Here is a 23750-nt window from a genome sequence, read left to right on the forward strand (position 1 = left end):
CTTAAACATCCTCAAGTACAGAAAAGTTTTACTGGACTGAAAAAATTAGTTATGTTTGTTTCTCAAGAAAATCTTTTCAACGACTGATTATATTACATTGAATGTGACTTGGATGCACTTCCATCGGTCAAAATATCCCATTTCATAAGGGCTTGAATGTAAGCATATATTTTTACGAAAACAGAGTAAGTTTTTCATGTATAAAATAAGATATTATTTCTTACAAGTTTTATAAGTTTATTAAGGTTTTTGAGCTACTATAGACTTTTTTCGCTAATAAGTATATGTAGAGATAAACTCGAACTGAGTCTGTTTGAGCTTGAGCTTGAGTTTGACTCAAACGAGCCCCAAACAAGTCAATCCTAACCGAGTTCGAGCTCGAGTTACTCGTAAAATTTTTCAATTAAAAATTTTAATATAAAACAACATCGTTTTAATTAATATGTATTAAAACGACGTCGTTTTAATAACAAAAAATGAGTCAAATTGAATTCGAATCGAGTTCAAGCTTGACTTTCTCGAGTTCAAGGTCAGTTATATATGAACCGAATTGAGCTCGAATTTGACTCGATTCGAATCCAACTCTAGGTATATATAACATGATCTTAAGAGTTTAATAGTATCACGAACACTAAGGAAAACATAAGACATTTTTTCTATGCGATTGTTGCAACTTTGAGTTTTCAACAACTTTAAGTTTTATTTATGATAAGTAATTCGATAATAATATCTCTCAAGAGCAGTCCACTAGAGAGATATGTTACATAACCGACATGACTTTTTTTAACTACGAACATTTATGTTGCTTAATTTAGACTTCATGAACTCAGCTAGATTCTCCAAAACAGCACCATGACAATTACACAAATGAATATCGTTACATACACAATGAACAGGATCTCCACAATCAGCCGTTCTGTTGCATGGAAATGATATATTTCTTGCCTCCGCTTGCATTTCCACACCTATATATAAAATTATTATTCATTATCATTTTAATTTTAATTAAAAAATATTTTTAAGAAAAACAATTTACCCATTGAAAAAGCCAAGATTATTATATCATAATCTATTTAATAAATTTAATAAATATAGACAGAGTTTATAATTATAAAAAAAAAATTACAAAATACTATTACTCGGGCATAATCTAAATAGCATGCTGACATATGTGACATTGTCACACCATTAAGTAAATCATTAATTTATTTGCATATAATGTCATATATGATAGTATATATTAAAAAATATTTTAATAAAACTATATACAATTAATTTAAACATTCAATTAAATATTTAAATAATAAACTATCATATGATAAAAATAAAATTTATTTATATAATAATGATATATTATCTAATTATTTAATTAAATATTAAAAAAATTGAGATTAACCCGCATCCAAAAAATAAAAAAAAAATCTTGATTTCTATCAAGCTGTGTGGAAGTAAAATGAGTCATAATAAAGATGAGGCTGGCGTCATTGTTTTTCTCCATTGCGCTTTTCTTGATCATGACAAGCTTCCAAAGTGTACAGCTGAGATATTTCAGATATTTCTGCGCATTATTCAACTTGACATATTTCACAATTTTGTGATAAGTTTGGGTTTAAAGTTACCACTTTAATTTATTTATATATGTTTTGATGGGAACTTAGGAGGCTGGCTTTACAAATTTATTCATATTAGGCAGTGAATTTTCAACTTGAGAAAACCTTTGTCGATCAAGTGGGAAAAAACCCATAAAAATAAATAATAAAAATTATATAATCGAATATTATTTTATTTTTAATTATTTAATCATATAATAATACATAATTATTTATATATAAAATAATAAATATAATTTTTTTTTAAATAAAATATTTTTCTTCTAATTTGATGGAGTTTTATGCATGAATATCATCTACATATATGTTTAAAAAAATAAAATTATATATTATGTAAAGGGCATACCCATTTCTCGAATGGTTTAATTTTCATAAAATTATTTATTTATTCATTTTATTTAATTTACAGACATCATTACCAACAAATACCATTTTATTTAATTTTCATAAAATTGTCAATGTCTTTCATTCATTTTTGAAAAATTATTTATTCATTTATTTATTTATTTACCGACATCATTAGTACCAACAAATACCATTGAAAAAAATAGTAATAAACATCATGATGAGTGGGGTTCTTTACCATCACCCTAATAAATATTAAACAAAGACTCAAAATTGGTCTGGTGGGTGTGGGTGCATCATGATTTTAAAATTTTCCTACCCATCTTGAAAATGATTGACAATTTCAGACAAAAATAAATAAATAAATTTTTATGGAGCGGAGCAATGTCAATTTGAAAAGCAAAGGATCATTAGTTTTGCTAAATTTGTCCTCAAAAGAATGTTTATTTATAGTTCTGGCAAATGTGTGCCGTCTAATGTGGCAATTTGTCCCATAATCAATTGGCATCCCACTAAGTTGACTTAACAATCCCTTAAAAAGAATGACCCACAAACATTATAATGTATTTATCCTACAAGGATTAACAAAGATGATAAACTTAGACTATAGGGGTTAGATTTTAACACAAATCAATTGATTTTATGTAGTAAAAATTTTGATTTTTATATTTATAGGTCTAATATATATCGATATAATATCATAATACAAGCCAAATGACAGAGATTAACATTCTAAAGTGATCTCGAATACTAAATAACAATGCATCCAACCAAACAATAAGTTAACCATTTATGTTGATTACATTTGAGGAAGGATATTAGAAACTAAAGTTTCATATCTAATAAATATAATACAAATGAGTAATATATAAGTGTGAAAAATTGAACTTTAATACAAGTTAATTAGTTTTGTATAATATAAGTTTCAATCTCTATATTTATAGACTCAATATATTTGCAAAACCCAATATATTCCTGACACTTTGAGTAAGAGTTGACTAGTTTGGGATCAAATAACTATTATATAAATCGAACCTAAATATTTTAAACTCAATATACAATTTTATTGATTCATAAAAAATACTAAACATAATTATTTTAGAGGTTATCATTTATATAAGATAAACAAATTCACGTAATATTAATTTTGAATATTTACTATTATTTATATAATTAATTCATCTTAAAAATGGTTTTGGAGGTAATTTCAACTATCCAAATGCAGATTAAATATGAAATATAAAACTGTACAAAATTAGTTTAATATATATTTGCCTTTAATTTATCAGACAAAAACACAAATAAATATAATTGCATATTTAAGAAAACATTTTAATTTTAATTTACAAACTTATTATTTTAATATATATTTAGAAAGCTTAATGAAATTAAATAGGTAAAAAGAACTAAAATGATTCTCTTTTATTACCATTATCCTTAGTGTTTCCCATGTTCAGAATGCATAAAATAACATTACCAGTAAAATTTTCTTTTATTATAATTAAAAAATATTATTCTATGAGAAAATTGAATATTTAAAAAAATAAAAGTTAAAAGTACATAAAAAAATTTTCAACCCAACATCAAGAAGCAAGACAAGACTAGGATTAAAGATATAATAATAATAATAATAATAAAGTATTTAAACGAAAGTAAAAAGATAAGCAGAGCCGGTCCAGTACTGTTCAGTTGGGATCAGTTAAGTTTTGTTCTTAAGATTATAATGTTTGTGGATCTGCTAAAATCTACCTTATATTCACTCAATCTCTCATCAAAATCTTGTTTTTCCATGTGGGTTTCACTTTACGGCTTTGGCCAATCCCTCCATTCTTTCCATCTTGGCACTCCTCTTTCTTCTCTTTTCACTCTATGAAAAAGTCTCAAGTACTGGACAATGAGTTCATACAATGTATGAAAGAAAATAAACTACCTACTTAACCAATGCTAATGAAACTCACAGAGAATTGAACTGAGTTCTGGGTTTGCTGGATATTAAGAATCAAACTTTGTTTTTGATATTGGAAAGTTGAGAAATTTTAAGAAAAGATGATATCTTCTGGGTTGAATTTGGTCATGACAGTGATAGGATTCGCTGTGAGTATCATGTTTATAGTGTTCGTTTGTACGCGCCTCATCTGTGCTCGGATTCAGTTGAACGCATACCGAAGATCTTTTCCTATTGCGTCTCGATCTAATTTCAGCTTGGTAAGCATTTCCGTAAAAATTTGGTTTCTGGGTTCTTTTAATTTCAAGTTTTTGCTCATTTTAGCTTAAGAAAAAGGATACAAAAGTTTCCGTCTTTCTAGTGAAAATGGTAGCGTATCAATCAATAAGTTTACTGAGCTAGTTACATAGTAAAAGTGGTAATGTTTTTCACTTTCTGAGTTGTATTAAGCTAAAATGGCATTTTTTTTTTTAAATTTCATGTTTTTGTTGGTAATTTTTTCTTGAATTTTCCAGAGATGATCTGTAGTACTAGTTTACCACTGTTGCTGTTCCTTTGTTCATTTGTACAATTTGACTTCTGGGAATTAGTACTGTACTAGTAAAATTACTGATCCATGGAAGCTTTTGGTTGAGCATGACCCCTGGTTTCTTTGTCCCCAAAAATTTTGATTCTTTGCTACTTGTAGTGACTGGTAGTCAATTTTTACTTCGATTTTTTGCTGGAAAATAGTTTGTTTTTGTGATTTCATCAGCTGGTGTGCACATTGGTTTCACAGTGAGACTATTTCATTAGTTCACCTTCCTATGGGATGAATTTCCTCTGGGTATTTAAGGGGGAGGGTTGGCTATGAATTTGACCATTCCTTTGTTTTTTGGTACAGCTGGAAAGAGGGTTTCAGGGTCTTGAGCCTGTAGCTATAGCCAACTTTCCAACAACGAAGTACAGTGATGAGTTTTTTGCAGCTGCAGAAGATGCTCAGTATGTTCATATTTGCCTTGTTCGATTTTTATAATAATGTTCATTTTGTTTGTTTTGAATTTTATATCATTCAAAGTCTCTCTGTCTCTCTTTTTGTTGAGATTCAAGTTTTCTTGAATTTACAGCTTCTTTTTCTTATTAGCGCTTTGTTTTTCCAATCAAGGGCTTTTATTAAATTTGGATGATATGAAATGGCTGATAGATCGATATGAAAGTATATTGATAAGGCCACAGATCTATGTTAATATAAAAATTTTATAGTTCTATGTATCAACAGTACCATAGAACTGAAGGAGCCTTACTAGCTGAGGGTATTCTATTTGTTGTCTCTGTTTTTTAGCTCTTTCCATGGAAAAATGAAGGGACCAAATATTTAAGTGAAGTTTAGTGTTTTAATGTTATTTATTAAGTTGATTTAATCATCCTAAGTGAAGTGAACCTATAAATCATTCAATTCATTTTTTCCCCTTATCACATGTGTGTGTCTAATCATGTGTTCCTTACCCTTTTTTTGTTTCGTTGATTCTCTTGTTTCTGGAAAACTTCTTGGCTAAATGAGTGCCCTCAATTAGGCATCTAGTCACTCCTGGAACATGTGCTTGGTTATTCAAATTTTTTTGTTGGCCAATCATGGTTGGTTTTATAAATGGAAATTGTTCTAATTGTCATCATATATTTCAAGGTGCAAATGCCTTACATGAACTATGGATGACTGGTGACATTTTTTCAATTGGCATGCTGGTCTTATCGATTTCAAATGTACAAAAATCTTTGTTTTTGACTAATTGCTGAAATTTTATTTCACATAGTAATTTGAATGTTACTCTTTAGTACCAATGGAAGCCTGCTGCAGCCCATAAAAAACGTGGTCTTTGATTATATTTGACAAGTTGAGTGCTCTCCTCAATATAGTTCTTTTATGGGATTCAGGTCAGGGAGGAGGGTGAACTGGTTTTCATCTTCATTTAATAATTCTGGTTTGAATGAAAATAAAGTCAAATATTTTGGAACTTTGTTAAATGAATTGTTTAGAAATTGTGCCGAATTTTAAATGGAAACCTGAACATAAAAAGCCATCTAATGGTGTTCAATGCCGGTTTGGACTTTGCAATGTGCCATCAATACACTGTCTAACATGGACTTGCTTTCCCTTTTGTGTGAAATTTAGCTGTCCTGCTCTGAACTTACTGTGGTTGATTGGATTTTGTCTGCAAGATGTATTTGTTGAAGTGAAACTGTTTATATTCTGCTTAGGATTAGCAAAAGGTATTGGCACTTGCAACACTATGATTACCGGATTTCTAATCTTAAGCAAGTAGTGTATTTTAGAGCAGCAAATAATCTTATAGTTCTTATTATATAAAGCCAGATCTCTTGAAAGCCAATGTAACTTAACCTGACTCAGGGTTGTAACTATGTTGTAATCTAGATTTTCTCCTTGCTTCAAATTTTAAGAAGTACCCCATACCTTCCTTTCTTAGGAAGATAACACGTCTGGGAAATAGAGTGAGTAGGTTTTTGAGCCAATTATATAACACATTTTGGATCTTGCTACTTGATTTTTTCAGTCAAGTGGTTTGCCATCTTTTTAAAGTTTATGCAGAAGATAATGCGTCTGGTCTCAGATGTCCATGACAATCCATACAATCTACCTGCTAGTCAAAATATTTAGCTTTTGACTTCAGGTTGCTCTTCATCTTTTTTAGTTAAACTTCTAGGCTGTAGGTTTAAACAAGCAAATTAAATTTCACTTTCCCTAATTTGCCTCTACACTATGAACCTCTGGTAGACTTATGTGTAGGATTGTTAATGTCAACATTCCACACTAAAAGAAACTTTGAAGGCGTGTGTCTGGCAGAGAATCAATGATGAATCAGCTTTTTAGCTGCTACCATTTCGCTGCTAAAATTTAAACTGTCTACATTAACTTAATGTTCTGGAATGGTTTTGGAGTACCCATTGTTGTGCTCTTTCTGTTTTTTCTTAGCGATCCCTTCTTGGTTTTATGTCACAATATGATTTCTTTATATCATCTTGCTATTAATGGAGACTTAGAACTTTGGATTTTGAATATTATTAAAAGTTCTTTCTTCCAACCAATGAATTCAAATTATTGTTAACTTACAACCAGGGTTTCTGTAATGTTGTTTCTTTTCAGCATTATATTTGTGGAGTGCTTTTCATTTGGGGGTTGTGTTTACTTGATTCACATATGAGCTTTTGTTTCCTCAATATCCTGGTAAATTAGAGAATTTTTTTTTTTCAACTTTTCTCTTTTGGCAGATGTACAGTTTGCCTATCAGAATACCATTGTGAAGATACATTGCGAATTCTTCCCTACTGTGGGCACTCCTTCCATGTTACTTGCATAGACATATGGCTGCAACAACATTCCACATGTCCAGTTTGTCGAATATCACAGCGCGAGTGTCCTCAAAGAAAGCACTTGCTGCAGCCCTTGTTTAGTTCAGCTGTTCGATCTCATTATGTCCATGCTTTTGATAGACATTCGTATAACTTGTTGACTGGACACGGGTTTTCTTCACGAACCCTTGGAAACCAGAGGATGGACCCTGTTCAAGAAGACCCTTTTTCATCTGAAGGTGATCGAGCAGACGCTGCCGACAACATTTCCACCACAACCGAGGCTCATCAGACTGTAAAAGACTCTGTAAACAAACATGTCGAAAGTCCATCAAACCCTTGAATTACCATTGTAATCCTTGAATCTCAGCTATAGCCAGTGAGACTTATGCCAGAATATGCAAATGGGTATGTCCAGCAATACTGATCAAGCCAACTTAGATTACTTATTTCCCTTCTGGGGTACTGTAAATATTGCAGAAATTGATTAATTTTGCCCTCCTTTTCTCTTTCAACTGGCAGTTTTGTTCTAATTTGTTTTCTCCATAAACATGGATTCTTTATTGGATTTTCTACATGATGCAACTCCTGGTGCTGGTGAGCCTTATAACTGTGATAATATGTGCCTAGCATCCTAAATTAGGTAATCATACAATATGCTTAGAATCTCATAAAAGAAAAGGAAGTGCCCATATTTTGCCAAAATTTGTTTATACACCAGTGTACCATTTGGAATTTAGTTCTTTCTATATTGGTCAGGTTCAGATCTTGGTAATGTTCTGCATGTGACTGCACTTCTGTTTCTCTCTCTCTCTCTCTCTTTTTTTTTTTTTTCATATTCCTTTTCAGCAGGAAGTGCAAATGATATCTCAGTTTCTTTTATCCCTGGAAAAAAGTAGAATAATCAAGAGCAATACTAAATGTTTTTAAATACACAAATGAATGCACATATAATGAGATCTTATTTTATCTTTAATTCAAAATCATTCAATAATTATACAAATAGACACATATATTAAATATGTGTCCATTTGTTTATGGGTACACAATTTTATTGAATAATCAATCATCATTCAGGCGTGTGGCCTTGGCTGTGTTAGGGCCCTGGCAAAACTCATCTTCTCTCCAAGCTTTTATTTATAGCTAAGTAAAACTAAATTACTTGTCTAGTGTCGAAAATATATATTGGATTTACAAGTGTGAAGATGGAAACCCATGTTACACAACTAATTCGCTTATGTTAAGGTCTAATTTACATATTTATATACCACTCATTTTACTTAAGTTTATTAGATGTGAGACTCTCTTTCTTTCTTTTTTTATTTGAATCTCCAACACCCTCACTTAAGTGCAACCACCAAGACGGTTAAATTTGTCTTTCGGCTCAACTAATTTTTGACTAGATGCGTTGTCACTTTTATCCAAGAATATTTAAGCTGTTAAACCCACCGTTTGACTCGTGCTCTGATGCCATGTTGAAAATATATATTAGATTTACAAATATAAAAATTAAAACTCATATTACACAAAACCAATTGATTTATATTAAGGTTCAATCTACACCTAGGAAATCAAGGATGTGAACATAAATCTTTGCACTGCTTGTCTTCCATTTCACATTTTCCTTTTTATATGAATATTTGACTTTCCTATAAAAATAAATCAATAAAAGTAAAACTTACTAATGTCTTCCGTTGATTAAAAAATATAACCACGCAACTCTTAAGCATTGCATACATATTCTTTGTACTCATACACATTCCTTGGAATATTAGATTCATACATTTTAAATGGTTGGTATTTAAAGCAACTTGTGCATTAAAGATGGCAAATCTTAAATGTCATCTCAACCTTTTAAATGCAAGAGAGCAATGTTTCCCACCTAAGATTTTCCATAACAACGTTTTCCCACTGAGGGTTTGTCATCATCACGCTTTCCCACCTTCAAGTTTAAAAAATAAAATTTTTTGTTCGGTTTCCAAAATATTATAAGATTACTATCATTTATACCTCAAAATACTTACAAAATACAGTTCCTTCACCAACTTGACAAAATACAGTTCCTATCTTTAATTAAAAACTCCAACCATTGTTATTCCAAGTAATTAAAGTAATGTTATTAATTGCAACCCAATTAGGGCTGGCTGCGAGCCGAGTCATAATCACGCTTTCCCACCTTCAAGTTTAAAAAATAAAATTTTTTGTTCGGTTTCCAAAATATTATAAGATTACTATCATTTATACCTCAAAATACTTATAAAATATAGTTCCTTCACCAACTTGACAAAATACAGTTTCTATCTTTAATTGAAAACTCCAACCATTGTTATTCTAAGTAGTTGAAGTAATGTTATTAACTGCAACCCAATTAGGGTTGGATTCGAGCTGAGTCGAGCTCGGCTCGTAGCCAGCTCGGGTTCGGCTCGGTTTTTTATGGCCGGCTAGAGTTCGGCTCGAGCTCGACTGGAGCCAAACTCGGCTCGGCTCGAGTTCAGCTCGTTTTCTGCTCGACTCGTTTATGGCTCGGTCCGGCTCATTTTTCATATCAAAACAACACCGTTTTGTATATATATATAGATCAAAACGACGTCGTTTTATATAAAAAATTTAAAAAAAAATTACCGAGCCAGCTCGAGCTCGATAGAGCCGAGCAGAGCCCGGCTTATTTTGGGCTCGAACCGAGCTCGAGCTCAAGCTGGCTCGGCTCGAATCCAGCCCTAAACCCAATCAAATCTAACTTGAATTCCACCATTTTGATGCAATTTTGATAAAGTCAGTCTGTTTGAAGAAACCTACCAATGATTATGATAGAATAGAAGGACTGAAAATAATTTTCAACTTAGCCAAATTCAATGCCACAAAAATTTTCATTAAAGGAATGGCCAATAACAACACCATGTTCCATTCCATCTCACACCGAATCTATTCCAGCAAAGCAGCTGGGTGGGAATTACAAAAACAATAAAAGACATATTTGTCTTTCAAAAATAGGTTAACAGATTTTAGTAAACCTGATGGGTGGAAAATTGATTTTTGTAATTTTAAAGAGTAGAAATTTTATTATAACAAACCCCGGGTGGAAAATATTTTTCTCTTTAAATACATTAATTAAAACCCATGTCACATTTTTTATTATTATTTATAAATCTTAAATGTAGAGTTGTATTTTAATGATCTAGAATTTTTGTCTACTCAGTGGGCCTTGATGAAAAAACCCTTCATGGAGAAAAGTGAATTCGGTCAACATGACCAAAAAAGAAAAGCAATATATAAATTAGTTGGAGTTATGCCATTGACATTCCTTGAGTGTGATTTACATTCTTCCAATTAGGGTTTGGCCTTAGCCTTGGAACACTGTGTATAAATCATATTTTTTATTTCAAAATTTACTGCAGTTAAAAGAAAATAGTAAAATTGTCAATTTGCTTTGGTTGATATTAAAAATCTATTAAAGAGTGGTAGAATTGTTTTGAAGAATAGTTTGATTGGTAAAAAAATTAAAATTATTAAATGAGAAGCTTTCATCTATAAAAATATAAATTTAAGTCCTCTTAAAACCATTTTTAGTTTGAACTTTGGAGAGAAGAAATCGGTATTTATTATTGTTTTTAAGATCAAATTACTATTTTTTTACCTAAAATTTAATGAAATGGTATTTCTCACCCTTTAATAAAATCAATTAATAAATATTTTTATAAAATTATTTTACTTAAAAGACAGATTATAAATTAAAAAAGCCCACCTAATTAACTTCACTTTTATTAGACAATAAAATTTTATATATTTCTTTTAAATATATAAATAAATACATAATTCATATGTATTATTATATAATTAGATAATTTTTAATTAAAGATAAAATAATATTTAATCACATGATGACTTATGTAAATATATGTTCATTTATATATTAAAAATAAACACACATAATATTATTCTTTATTATATCATAGGCTCATTTAAAAGTTTTGGATTGACCTCTTAATTTCTATTCGATCGAATCCAAAATAAAATTAATTTATTTTTTTTTCCTATCTAAAGCAATGGAAATATTTTTGTTGTTTCTATATCTTCTCGTATAGTATTATAGTAGTATATACATATGTATAATTACTTTTATAATGTTGATATCAAAGCTTAATTATTAAAAAATTCTCCAAAACATTCTTGATTAATCTTTAAATATGTGATCCTACATAAATTAATCATGTATTATTTTCATAATATTTCTTTTGTAATGAAGAAGAACCCTAAGTATTTTATTCTTCTTCGTTTTTGTTTTTCTGTATCTTCGAGAAATGTTAAAAAATGATGCTAAAATGAAAGAAGAATGCAACATTTAGCCGAAGATTTCTGGGTAATCAGCTGGTATCGATGTTTCCTTCTGCAATGAGACACTAATGGTGGCTTTTAAAAATCTTGATCTCATTGCTGAATCTAAAATTATTGTGGATGGGATCCATGCCACTTAAGTAGAAGCTGTAGAACAAAACAAAATGTACATTTTCACAGTGTTCATTGTCTCTTTGACCGACTACTGGACACTCCTGCATATTATATTTCCAGGGTCAAATCAGTTATGGAGTAGAATTCCAATATTATTCTACTTCAGATTTGTCCAAATTTTTAAAGAATTTTACACATATTTTAATATTTTCATGATCAAAATTTATTCTTTTGATATAGTCTATTTCATCAACTGTTCATCAGAATCCCATATTTGGTCAATATAATATATAAACTCAAATCTGAAAAGAATCCTTTTACTGAATTTAAATCTCTTGTAGACTGCCTTGAAACCCTTTTACTGAATCCTTTTACAGAAATTATTGACTCTCTCTTCAGTTAAATGTGACTTGCAACAGACATATGAAACCCTAAAATTAATGCAGATGCTGCTGAAATAATAAACAGAAAATTAGAGATCTAATGAGAAGTAAAAGTAAATAACTTCGACATAATTCTAGTTTTACCAATTTTTCTAGTCATTTCTAATGTATCAAATTTAACCCCTGAAATTAATGACAGCATTAAAATATAGAGCAGCAGTACGACATTCAGAAGAAACAAAATTCTACATAAATGAAGTAGATTTCGTGCAGACAATGCATGGTACTATAAAAATATGGGGGACCTCTATGAATTACACAACAAAACATCCATTCTCTGAAGCCCTATCAGAGAAAAATTATTCATTGCTGTATAAATCTCAATGTTTGCATTAGCATTTATGGGTGCATATATAGGTTGTTATAATTTACTAGCTGAAATTACAAATCAAGCTTTATTTTTCCATAAAAATGAAACAATTTAATCCCTAGAGGCCAGAAAAAAGATCTCATACCTGATAGATGTTTGCAACAATATCATTGTCTCTGAGAGGTTTAGCCATTTTTACATAAAGATTAGGAGATGATAGCAATAACTCTATTGCCTTATAAGAGGGAAAATGTAAAACTTCTTTTTACCTTGTACTTTAACCACCTGTTGATAGAGTAGAAAAAAAAAAGTTGAGATTTTAGCCAAAATATAATTTTCTACCAGTGAATATTTATGGCAAGTTTTATCACATGAATTAGAGAATTTATATATACCTTCTGTATTTGGGCAGGCTTAGATATATATATAAAGGAAACAATGTATTTCTTACCCAATGGGAACTCCCAAGAGAACAAGATTTAAAAGAACTAATTAAAGCACAAAAACCCACCAATTTATTATTGTTTCAATGCCAGATTAAATGCCACAACTCTGGAATTATCATCTTTTGATTCATGGAAAACCTGACATCTTTTAATGAGCATTTAGGTTTTAATTTTCTTGCACTTAAGAATTGAGTAAATTGGCGAAGAAAATTCCCTAGCCAGTTACTTAACAGATAATTAAACAAAACCCCAGTTGTGACACACCCATAATAACTCTTACCTTCTCATCAACAAGCTAAAGCCTAGAAAATTTCTATGGAGAAAACCTCAAATTCTCTCTCACTTGATGATTTTTTCCCTTCTCCCACAAATTCTCCTGATCTTCAATTCCCATCATGTGAAACACTTGGGTTCCTCCATAAGAACTTGCAGACAAATCCATGCTTTCAACCCTTTGCTTCTTGTTGCACTCTGTTGCCATATTGAAATACATCTTCATCTTCTCCCATTTCTGTTTACACTCAATTGCACTCCTGAAATATCCCAAACTAGCCATTTGTACCCCTATTTCCTCCCACACGTTTTCATCTGAACATCCATTTTCTTGGAATTTTGTTACAACTTGTGCTAAACATGAAGTCTCAGCTTCACTCCATTTATTATTGTTGGCAACTTTCTTTGCATCAGCTGATGGTGAAACTTCTAATCCTCTTCCGGTGTATTGTTTCAGTGCCTCCATTACTACAGCATCTCGCGCTTCAATCCAAGCTCTCTCTTTAGCCCAAAATTCATGCGCCTGATCAAACCGAGCCACCTCTTGATTCCTCCATTCTTCTTCTTTACACAATCTTTCTTGCTCTTTATCTTCAATAGTCTTCAGCATTCTTTCCATCCAGGCCTCTTGTGACTCCATTAGCTTCTGCATTTGTGAATCTACATATTCCTTAACCTTCTCCTTCCAGCTCTTCTTAACCCTCTTCTGCTTATTCTCCATGGATTTTTGGTTCATCATAAAGGCAATGGCTGAAAGATCATCATTATCATTGTTTTCTGAAGAAGCGGTTTCGAATTCGGAAGTGTTGGAGAGACTCAGGCTCTGATCAGGAAAAGCCTCTTGGTTGTGTTGAGTTTGGTAAAGAAGACTAGAATTGGAATGATTATGATGATCAAGATTGGATTCTGAGAGTGAAATATTTTGATTATTATTGCTTGTGTCTCCATAGAGAGCTTCAAGTTGGCGAAAGAACCTGTAGTTTTTTCCATCTTGCCTTCCAGCTTTACCTTCCTTTGTTTTCTTGTAATACTTGTACAAATTCTCAAACTTCTCTCTGCATTTCTTCTCGCTCCTGTGATAGCCATGTTCCTCCGCCATTATTCTGTAAAAAAAAAAAAAAAATCCCATAATTAATTAATTCACCAAAAAAAAAAAAAGCCCTAGATCCTCCATAGCCTCTAATTAGATACTCAAAAGCATTAATTCAGTAAACAGTCACTCAAAATGTCTTCAGCTTCATTCACTCTAGTCAACATTTCCAGTAATTGAATTATAATAAAAGATTTTGAAAACATTATAAACAATTCGATAATACTATTAAATTATTTTGAGAAAGATTGTTTGAATAGCCTTTTTCTTCATTAAAAACCCCCAAGAAATCGTTGAGAAAACCTATAAAGTTAAAATAAAACGACATCTCGTCTCTCTGTGTTAATGTTTGTCATATTTCAAGTTTCAACCACAAAAACTCGGTAAAAGAAAACATAAAATGTATTAAAAATCAAGTTTTTCATCGTCACTTTCCACTGAATTAGGATAGATGGTAGAGGGAACTTTTGGATTAAAAATCAGAAATTTGATCGAAAGAAAAACATCAAATACATAAAATAACAAGTGTATTGAATTTTTATACCTAGAGACTTCATCCCACAAGGGTTTTTTCTGATTAGCCTCTTTGAACTTATTATCAAGTCGAGATCTGATCTCAAGAAGAGTAAGCGTCTCCTGCCGTGGCCACCGGCAATTCCCACTTTCATTTCCAAAACTCCACCCACCACTCTCCCTCTCCACTCCTCCTCCTCCTCCTCCATATCTCGAACTATGAGCCGAACCAGAAGCAGCAGCACCAGAAACAGAAGTATTACAAGAAATATGATGATGATCGTGACCAAAGCTAACCAACCCAACGGGCAACATGATTGACTCATGCTGATGATTCCTATGAAACAAGTATTGCTCCCCTACTTGTGGATTCACGGGAAAATGGGTTCTCCCGGAGACCAGTTGGCCGAGATCAGGGAGGCCGTACTGATTGTTTATATCATCAGCCATTTTTTTTAGGTTTTCTTTGAGGAAGGAAGAAAAAAGATGGAGAGAAATAGAGATAGTAAAAAAATGTTTGACGTTAAAAGACTTATTGTCTGTGCAAACTGAAGCTTTTTTCTTGGGAGACAGGATCCGAGTCTACCGCTACTTTCATCACTGCATCCTTGTTTCTTTGTATTTCTAACAGTGGCTGTCTATTTCTCTCTTGTGTGATCATGATAAAGGATAGAGTTTTTGTATACGTATTTCTGGAGATTTCCCAATTGGGTATTGACAAATGTCATCGCTTTACACGAGGATGCATGATAACCTAATGCAGGCAGTCATTAGATGACGCGTGCACAGTTTAGGGTCTCATCTTTTTCACTTTTTTGACCCATCATCTATTATTTCACTTCAGTGTCATTCCTTGGGGATTGATTTGGGTTTGAATTATACTTTGATTTAAATTGGTTTTATTTGAATTTAATTTGATTTTAAGTTGTGGGATTCATTTCTATTTTAAAATAAACTAACTCAAATTAAAAAAAATTTAGTTTGATTTGACTAATGAGTTTGGTGATGACTTAATTTTATTCGTATTTAGATTAAAATTATATTAAGCAATTGTGATAATAATATTATTTTATCTATTATTAGATAAAATAGAATCATTTTTTAAATAATTCATGAATTCAAATAATTAATTTGAGTTATAAATATAAACAACGGATTTGAACAGTAGACTCGAACTAGAATTAAATCATTTTCATTTGAACCAAATTGGAATTATCCTAAATTTTAGCTATCTAAACTATTTTTTATTTGAACCAAACTTAAATTAAAGAGTGTTTTAGCTCAGTTCGATTCATAACCACTTCTAATTCTTTTATTATGCCAAATTTCTAAATTAAAATTTTACAAATATAATATTGTCTTTATGTTGAGTTTACATTTTATATATAAAAGTTGAGATAATTAGATCTTGTCAAGTCACGTGAACACAAATGATAATCTAGAAATAACATAAAATCTAACTCTATAATTAATTTCTTGATCTTATAAACCAAATTAAAGATAGATTAAAGTAAAATAAAATATAATCCCATGATATGGTAATAATAAAATTAAATTAAAGATAAACCCTAAATGAATAAAGTTAAGTTCATCTACAATTTTCTTAGCGAAGGTTTTTTTTTTTCCCATCCCAACTTAATTATAAACCTAGAATTTTCTTTCATTATTAAAATTATAGGTCGATCATCATTTTTGTCTCCATTTTGTAATTAACACTGCTATTATTTCACCCTGTCGGTGTAATCTTTTCTTCTTCTTCCCACGTTGACTCTTTCATTAATGAACAAATGGCTGCAAAGGCGATGCTCACTTTTCAGTAGTTCATGCTTTCCTTACGTGTACACTTCTGTTGGATTGAATTATTTACTTATAAAGATGATCTCAATTATTTCAGATAAAAGGGTTTTTATCATTTCTGAAGTCAAAATTAATGTTATTGTACAGTCGAACTCTTTTCCTTTCATGTATTTTAAACTGTTTTCATGGCATGCATGAGAAATTTCAAAACTTCATGCGTATAATCAAGTTTTTTAATGCATAATTTGATGCTTTTTCTTGGTATTTAGTGGCTATGCAATGTCAGAAATCACACAAAAATCAATTTAGATAAATGAATATAAGGACTAAATTACAAATAGTTTCACTTACCTAAAAAGGAAAATGAAATTCTGACTGAAGTTGATTTCCAGTCTTTCTCTATTCTCAAAACTCTTCCATTAATCGATGCACTGAATTAGCGTTGACAGTTTCTCAGCTTGAGAACAAAGATGAAGAAATTTAAAAAATGAAAGTTGTATATAGGCAGATTAATTACACTTGGCTTTACAGTACAAGCTTTTGTGAGTGCAGTCGAGTCTGGAGTCCTTGCTGTGACCAAAAAGAGAAAGAAAATTGAATAATAATATTGTTGACATCACTGTGTAGAAGAAAGAATCTTAACCGTCCATTTACGTGAAAGAATCCCAATCTCAGATCTGATTACTTATCCCAGACGTTGCTGACCAATATATATTCCTTCCTGCGGTAGCTAATGCTCTAATCTGACGCGAACCCTAATTCCCCACATGTCAAAATCCGGCCAATTTCATCTGCCCCGACAGGCATAGCTAAATTTTAAGCCCTCAACGACTCAATAAAAGTATTAACTGTATGAGTCAAGCATATGCTAAGGGTGGCCCTAAGGGGTACTTTGTGTGATTAAGCACGTGGATTTCTTAAGTAGAAGGTTTAGGTTTGAGATTTGACAATGTCATATTAAGATCAAACCATAACTTATGTAAGTGTAATGGTTATGGAGTTAATAATTGAATTCAAGTTTTAATTACTCAATGTAATTGATTAATAAGATTAATTAAATTTTGTATGAAGTTGGTAAAAAGATAAAAATATCGTTTGTTATTATCAAAGCTAAATAACCATTTGTCTCTAAAATTTATAAAAAAATTATCGAGCCCTTTGAGATAGCAATGACTTTTGGATGTCATTTCTTTTTTTTTTTAATAAAGAATTTCATCTGAATCAGATTATCTCTTTAGGACAAAACTAACTACGTTAAATAAGTCAAACCACTCTCTTTGATAAAGTGTCAATTATAGTTCTTGTGAATGGTATCCATTAGAAGCATCAAAAGAATTTGGATGCTCAAATTTGCTTCATTATTTAAGCTCATATAGCATGCTTGGTAATCTCGTATTCATGGCCTCTAAAATCATTACGACCACCATACAAAAAATTATCTCCACCATCTTGCTTTTTTGAATCACAATTATTTCTTGCATGGGATGCAGTTGAAGGTTCCAATAAAATTAGGATAGATGGCTAGATGAGAATTAATTGTCAATTTCATACTATTTGTATCTGGGCAATTCTGCTAATCCTACCTATTTTGAATATATAAATATGTACATATTTATGTATGTCATCATATAATTATATATTACTTTATCAGTGAATTAAAATCATTCAATCTTATAATGATATACATCAAATGTGTATTCATTTATATATTTAAAATAAATATACATAGTTTTATTACTCCTGTATATCCCGATTTTTCTATTATTGCATTTTCCCTTCCAATTGCCAAAGAGCAGATAAAATCCCATGAAGAAATTTCTTTTAGACGAACGAAATCAAGAAAATCTGTAAAATTATTTCCATATGATACTTTGGATATAGAATGGCTCCAAATCACATCTCCCTTCAAAGAATACATGATTTCAACGCATAAATTATGTTAACTATGGTCAAGCCAATAAACATAATTAATTTTTATGCTTTTTAAGTGCATTATGACTAATGAAATGCAGCTTTATGGTCCCCAGACGAAATTATGAAAACTTTAGTCTCAGTGAATCATTAAATTAATTAATTAATTAATTAATTAATCACAAAGGATTCGATTTTATCATTGTTTGGGCAGCATTAGAGGGAAGATTAGTGGGGAATTTGTAATGTCTTTGCCAAAAAGGGAAGGAGCGGGGGGTCCTACAATCACAGCTGTAAATCACACAATATCATTTCAATGGACGGTCGTGCTTTGATGGAGATGATCATGATTTTGAGAGAAGAAAAAGATAAAGGCCTTTTTGTTGAAGACATAATTTATCTTTTAATTTTTTACATGCTCAAAAATTTGTTGAAAAACAAAGTAAACATTTCTGCAATTTCTGTCCCTTCTTGTGTGTTTCTCGTTGCTTGGATTATTCCATCCCTCTGCTTCCATTCTCGGCATACAATAAATTAAGATTTTGGGATTTTTACAATATTTTCTTATAATATTATCTATTAATAATGTTGCAATAACGTTATTATTATGATATTTATTAAATTTAAAATAATACCGAGTCATTGTATGGTAGCGATACATCCAATAATATGTAAAACAAATGTAAAATGTGATTCAACCAAGTACCCAAAAGCTTATTTATATCTATAATTATGGATTAAATAACAAATTTTTAAATATCATATTTTTTTAATTTATTATTAAAACTTGAACCCAAAACCCTATTTAGTAATTTTAACAATAAAATTATATATATTTGTTTTGAATACAAAAATAAATATACACTTTACATATATCATCATATAATTAAGTAATTTTAATTACGAATAAAATAATACTCAATTATATAATAATATATATTAATATATATTTATATACCTAAAATACATACATATAATATTACTCTAATTTTAAATATATATGTATGTTACCACACTAAGTTTAGTTTGATGTTAAAATGACCCAAATTATGTATTTATAAATAAATTATATAAAACTGTTTGAATATCACTTATAATACTTAACCTGTCCAACCACAATCTCACCACCAATTGGATCAACACCATTTTCTGATCTTTATGTTCTATCTCCGCATTTTTTAGGATAGTTAATCATCTCCAATGAGCCTCTTTTTCGTTTTTTCGATTCAAGATAATTTCGAAAGAAAGTAAAACATTAGCCTCACGGATGATTTTAACAAAAAACAATGGCCAAGATGCAATACCATCGCCCCTGATGATATATTGAGGAAATACACCCCCAATGTCGATCTCACATACTAGAAATGATCAAGCAAGACATTCTATATATTAAATGCTACAGTAGGATAGAATCTATATTGTTGTCAAAAGCCAAAAACTATAAACTTTATAAACACCAATGATCTTTTAGCATTTGGGTTGGATGAGAGCCTGCCTTGCCTTCGCTATAGTTCCTTCAATCTCAAATCAACCTAGCAAAAAGTAATGCTGATATTGTGCCAAAACTACAACAAGATAGCACACCTATTCTTCATCAAACTTTATCTTCTTCGGAACTGGCTGGACACTACCCACCTGTTGAGCAACATAAAAAATGATCAGTGGCTACCTTGTCAAATTCCTGACAGCAATGCCACAATTGTGACAGAAGATTTAATTATTTATCTATTCCAAGAAGTCAGAATAATGACAGTAAAAGTTAACCAAGACACCACGACAAGGCAAATAATTGCTGAGGGCACATGTTATCTATGCGAGTGTGTATATATATGACAATTATTGGAAAAGAACATATCTGCAACTTTCACATCCTTCTCTTAATAATAATCAACTAATATGAGTCTATTTAGCTTCTATTTAAGCCATGGCCACCCTAGTATGTACACACTACTCTAATCCTTATGTTTGGTTCACATGTCCATTATTATGTCAACTAGACCATCAAAGTTTAGAAGACTTCTAGTCATAATACTACCTTAATGCAAATAAGTATCAAAACTGCTGTTTGATATTTTCCAGAGGGTGACTTCATGCGCTTTTTTTTTAATTTTTTACAGTCAATGCATTAATAAATGCAATTGGCCACACAAACAAAAGAAGAAAAAGGGACATTTGCTACTTACAATTTCAGGGTACTCATACTCAATACCAGCATCTTCTATCCTCTTGCGCCGCTTCTGATCTCGCTTCATGATTTTCTCCACCAACTTCCTGTGCTCTTCCAAAGTTCTTTCCTGAATAATAATTCTAAAAGAATGAGACACTAATAACAATACACTTGAAAAAATTTCACATATACCCAATGAATTACCTTGTTTTGTTGCCTCCGCTCCACTTGAACCCTGTCTGAGGGCTTGTATCGATAATTAAAGCCTTTCCACCTATATGCCAAGGGTAGAAAGCAAAAGATGTGTATACCATTAGAAGCCCATTTGCCTTATGTAAATGAAGAATGAAACATGCTTCTTCATATATAGTTATCATCTATATTAGCGATACATGCTAGGATTTTTAACAATGAAACAGACATCCACCTGATGAGATATAAGACAATATGATTATTTTAACATCTTTATATTTTACTCTATTTAATTCTCTTGGACTCTTGTACCAGGGTCAAGACGGCATAAACAAACTGAACTCAACTGAATGTTTTCCACTTAAAGAAAGCGGATGATGTCATAACACAGTAGATAGCTTGTTATATAACATGCATACACCTAGGTAAAATGAACTGCCCATTCATAAATTCCAGAGCATGTAATGTGAAAATTACAGGACCATCAGATGCAAACAAAGCCCTCAACAAAATTCTTCAATGTCTATGAATAAATTATGAAGAACATATTTCATTCCAGGGAGAGATAAGTTTCAATCTTCCACAGACAAACTTATTCGGTTAGCAGGGAGAAGGGAAAGAAGGGAAACATAGGAACATTTTTGAAAAGTTCCCTTCTTGGAAAGCTCACAACTACATATATTTCTCCTCCCAGTGTTTAAATTTTAGTCGTATGCATCATTTTGGCAAAGGTATAACCACTTCACAATAGATTAAGATGGTTTCAATCCGTTGCATATACAAACGACCAACCAATACCATCCTCTTCCTAAACCATTCCACCAACCCAAAATTAATTCACTTCTCTCTCTATTATGTCCGCTGTATTCTAACTCAATTTACTAGAAGGGCAACAGTATCTTTTTTTTTTTTCCTTATCCAAAATCCTTCAACATTTCTCAAGTTTACACAGTGTTAATAATTACAAGTTAAGGAACCTCAAAGAATGCACAAGATAAATAAATTCTTACAATTTGGGATGAACATGCTCTGGAGGAATAAGATGAACTTGCAAAAGGTGCTCAAACAAAAGATAACCATGCATAGTATCAGCCACAACTTCAGCTACCTGCACTCAGAGAATATATATAAGAACAGAAGAACAAAATATCATAAGCACTGATACTTCAATCCCAGAGCCATGAATACAACCTCAGGATCCTTAAATTCGAGGAAGCCAAAATGCTTTGATTTTCCGGTCTGTAAAACATCAGATAAGTAGAGTGAGTAGATGCCAACTAAAAGACAGCGAATGCAGCAGAAATAAAAAGAAAACATAAATTGCAAGCCAAAAATTTGATAGAAATTCCTATAATCCTAAATAGATTTTGACCCAAAAGAGACAGCAGGGAGGGGAAGCTAAAAGAGATGGGATATATTGACAATGGAGTTGGATATACCTGAAAACATTTCAATTTATAGCTCAGAGAAGGAAATTTCAGGACAAACATAGTTTATTATCAAAAGACAAATATTTATTATCCACATTCATATCACGAGACAGCATTCAAACCTTTTCACTTAGGTCAAAACTAATGACGGAAAATGGAAAACAGCTGCTTCCAATTAAATTCAAACACAACAAAATAATTTGGTAAAATGCAATACTTTACTCTAACACCCTAAATGCACTAACCTTTTTATTTCTTGCAATTCTTAGCCTCTTGATTATACCAAATTGGCCAAAGAAAGCTGTAAAATTCAGGCCAATTAGCAATAATAAAAATGATCCTAATAAACATTAACTAATACATAATTGACACTATGTTTCATCAAAGCTTTAAAACAAATATACCTTGCATTTCCTTCTCATAAAACCCATGCGGAATCCGGCCAATATACAAAACTGTGGCCTTATATACTGGTGGTTTTTCCTCAGGAAGCTTATACCCAGGCCCACCTTCAAGCGGCTATAATACATACACAATTTGAAAAAAAAAAGAATGAAACACTAAAATCACACACAAGGTAAATCAACTTGGATTGAATTATGTACCACGAGAAGTGCTTTGTGTGCCATAAAGTGCTGAATAAACGTGTTGAGTAAAAGCAGCTTTCTCAATAGCATACAAATTTCTCATATATATAAAAAAGCCACCTATCCAATGTTCTTCAAGATGAACACGACAAATTGGACACATTTCTGAAATCACAGACGAAGTGCTTCTCAAGAAGCGCCTAAATTGTCCCAAAAAACCACTTTTATTGCTTATAAAGTTCCAAAACTCATAATAAGAGCTAACTTTGTTTAACCAAAAATGATTTTCAGCAAGTGCTTTTCTTATCCCAAGAAAATCACTTTCGTATATTTGAGCCTAACTGAAACTAACGATCAGCATACCAAGAAATCAGCTGCTTCTTTCATGTCACTAGGGCTTGATAACTGTGAAGAGGCTTTCTTTAAGTTCTTCAAAACTTTCTGTTGCTTGGCCCCCATTTCACTAACAAAAACAGACCAGAAATAAGTTATTCTCACAAAACGATTAAGCCGATCAAAACAGAGCTTATTCAATATTCCAACCCTACCTGGAATTCATTCATATAAGCCTAAAACATGTTAAATCATAGACATCGATATGACAAAAACAAAATCCAATTCTAAACACAACTTATTTGTTCTTCTTGCTCACCTGAAGCGACGAAACCGAGTAGAGCCACAGAGTGTCGGGAGCCGGCTTTTCGGGCTAGGGTTTAGATTAAAAACTTTTTGCGGGTTTAATTTTGGGCTTAGGCCAATTGGGCTTTTATCTTTGAATGAGATATCTTAACCATCCCCAGCCTACTTTGTAATTGCACCCCATCTGAGCATTCAGGTAAATTTAGATGTCCTGTTTTCCTTGATTTGATTTTTATGTATCCTCCTTTCTAATATTAAAAT

The 23750-nt window shown here is 31.3% G+C and overlaps 3 protein-coding genes across 4 annotated transcripts; 1 reads left to right on the forward strand and 2 right to left on the reverse strand.

Annotated features, from left to right (window-relative positions):
* The first annotated feature begins 3624 nt into the window (after positions 1 to 3624).
* On the forward strand, positions 3625 to 7778 carry LOC123192645 (RING-H2 finger protein ATL38-like). The gene is made up of 3 exons (XM_044605275.1): positions 3625 to 4160; positions 4784 to 4881; positions 7165 to 7778. The coding sequence occupies exons 1-3, from the start codon at positions 4002 to 4004 to the stop codon at positions 7586 to 7588; spliced, it is 681 nt and encodes a 226-aa protein (XP_044461210.1). The 5' UTR covers positions 3625 to 4001; the 3' UTR covers positions 7589 to 7778.
* A 5203-nt stretch (positions 7779 to 12981) lies between these two features.
* LOC123192765 (trihelix transcription factor PTL-like) lies at positions 12982 to 15378 on the reverse strand. Its single transcript, XM_044605412.1, has 2 exons — positions 14798 to 15378; positions 12982 to 14266 (listed from the first exon to the last, which is right to left on the reverse strand). Exons 1-2 carry the CDS (start codon positions 15214 to 15216, stop codon positions 13204 to 13206), a joined length of 1482 nt encoding a protein of 493 aa, XP_044461347.1. The 5' UTR covers positions 15217 to 15378; the 3' UTR covers positions 12982 to 13203.
* Positions 15379 to 19839: 4461 nt separating this feature from the next.
* On the reverse strand, positions 19840 to 23659 carry LOC123193013 (uncharacterized RNA-binding protein C1827.05c-like). Of its 2 annotated transcripts, none has more exons than XM_044605762.1 (9): positions 23503 to 23659; positions 23214 to 23313; positions 22668 to 22782; positions 22509 to 22564; positions 22025 to 22072; positions 21844 to 21941; positions 20846 to 20915; positions 20658 to 20768; positions 19840 to 20109 (listed from the first exon to the last, which is right to left on the reverse strand). In XM_044605762.1, the coding sequence occupies exons 2-9, from the start codon at positions 23307 to 23309 to the stop codon at positions 20059 to 20061; spliced, it is 645 nt and encodes a 214-aa protein (XP_044461697.1). In that variant the 5' UTR covers positions 23310 to 23313; positions 23503 to 23659; the 3' UTR covers positions 19840 to 20058. The 2 variants fall into 2 exon arrangements, with proteins under 2 accessions (XP_044461697.1, XP_044461696.1); XM_044605761.1 differs by lacking the exon at positions 23503 to 23659 and adding an exon at positions 23399 to 23417.
* Between the last annotated feature and the right edge of the window lie 91 nt (positions 23660 to 23750).

Source organism: Mangifera indica, chromosome 12 (genome assembly GCF_011075055.1).
Source record: "Mangifera indica cultivar Alphonso chromosome 12, CATAS_Mindica_2.1, whole genome shotgun sequence".
Classification (NCBI taxonomy): domain Eukaryota; kingdom Viridiplantae; phylum Streptophyta; class Magnoliopsida; order Sapindales; family Anacardiaceae; genus Mangifera; species Mangifera indica.

What these genes read in the sequence shown, in the direction of transcription:
- LOC123193013 (XM_044605761.1), bottom strand. An exon ending in GAATTGCAAGAAATAAAAAG is followed by an intron (nt 22,073 to 22,508) that starts GTTAGTGCATTT and finishes GATGTTTTACAG; the next exon opens with ACCGGAAAATCAAAGCATTT. An exon ending in AGCGGAGGCAACAAAACAAG is followed by an intron (nt 20,769 to 20,845) that starts GTAATTCATTGG and finishes ATTATTATTCAG; the next exon opens with GAAAGAACTTTGGAAGAGCA.
- LOC123192645 (XM_044605275.1), top strand. Translation starts at nt 4,002, where the DNA reads ATGATATCTTCTGGGTTGAATTTGGTCATGACAGTGATAGGATTCGCT. An exon ending in CTCGATCTAATTTCAGCTTG is followed by an intron (nt 4,161 to 4,783) that starts GTAAGCATTTCC and finishes TTTTTGGTACAG; the next exon opens with CTGGAAAGAGGGTTTCAGGG. An exon ending in GCAGCTGCAGAAGATGCTCA is followed by an intron (nt 4,882 to 7,164) that starts GTATGTTCATAT and finishes CTCTTTTGGCAG; the next exon opens with ATGTACAGTTTGCCTATCAG.
- LOC123192765 (XM_044605412.1), bottom strand. Translation starts at nt 15,216, where the DNA reads ATGGCTGATGATATAAACAATCAGTACGGCCTCCCTGATCTCGGCCAA. An exon ending in TTGTGGGATGAAGTCTCTAG is followed by an intron (nt 14,267 to 14,797) that starts GTATAAAAATTC and finishes TTTTTTTTACAG; the next exon opens with AATAATGGCGGAGGAACATG.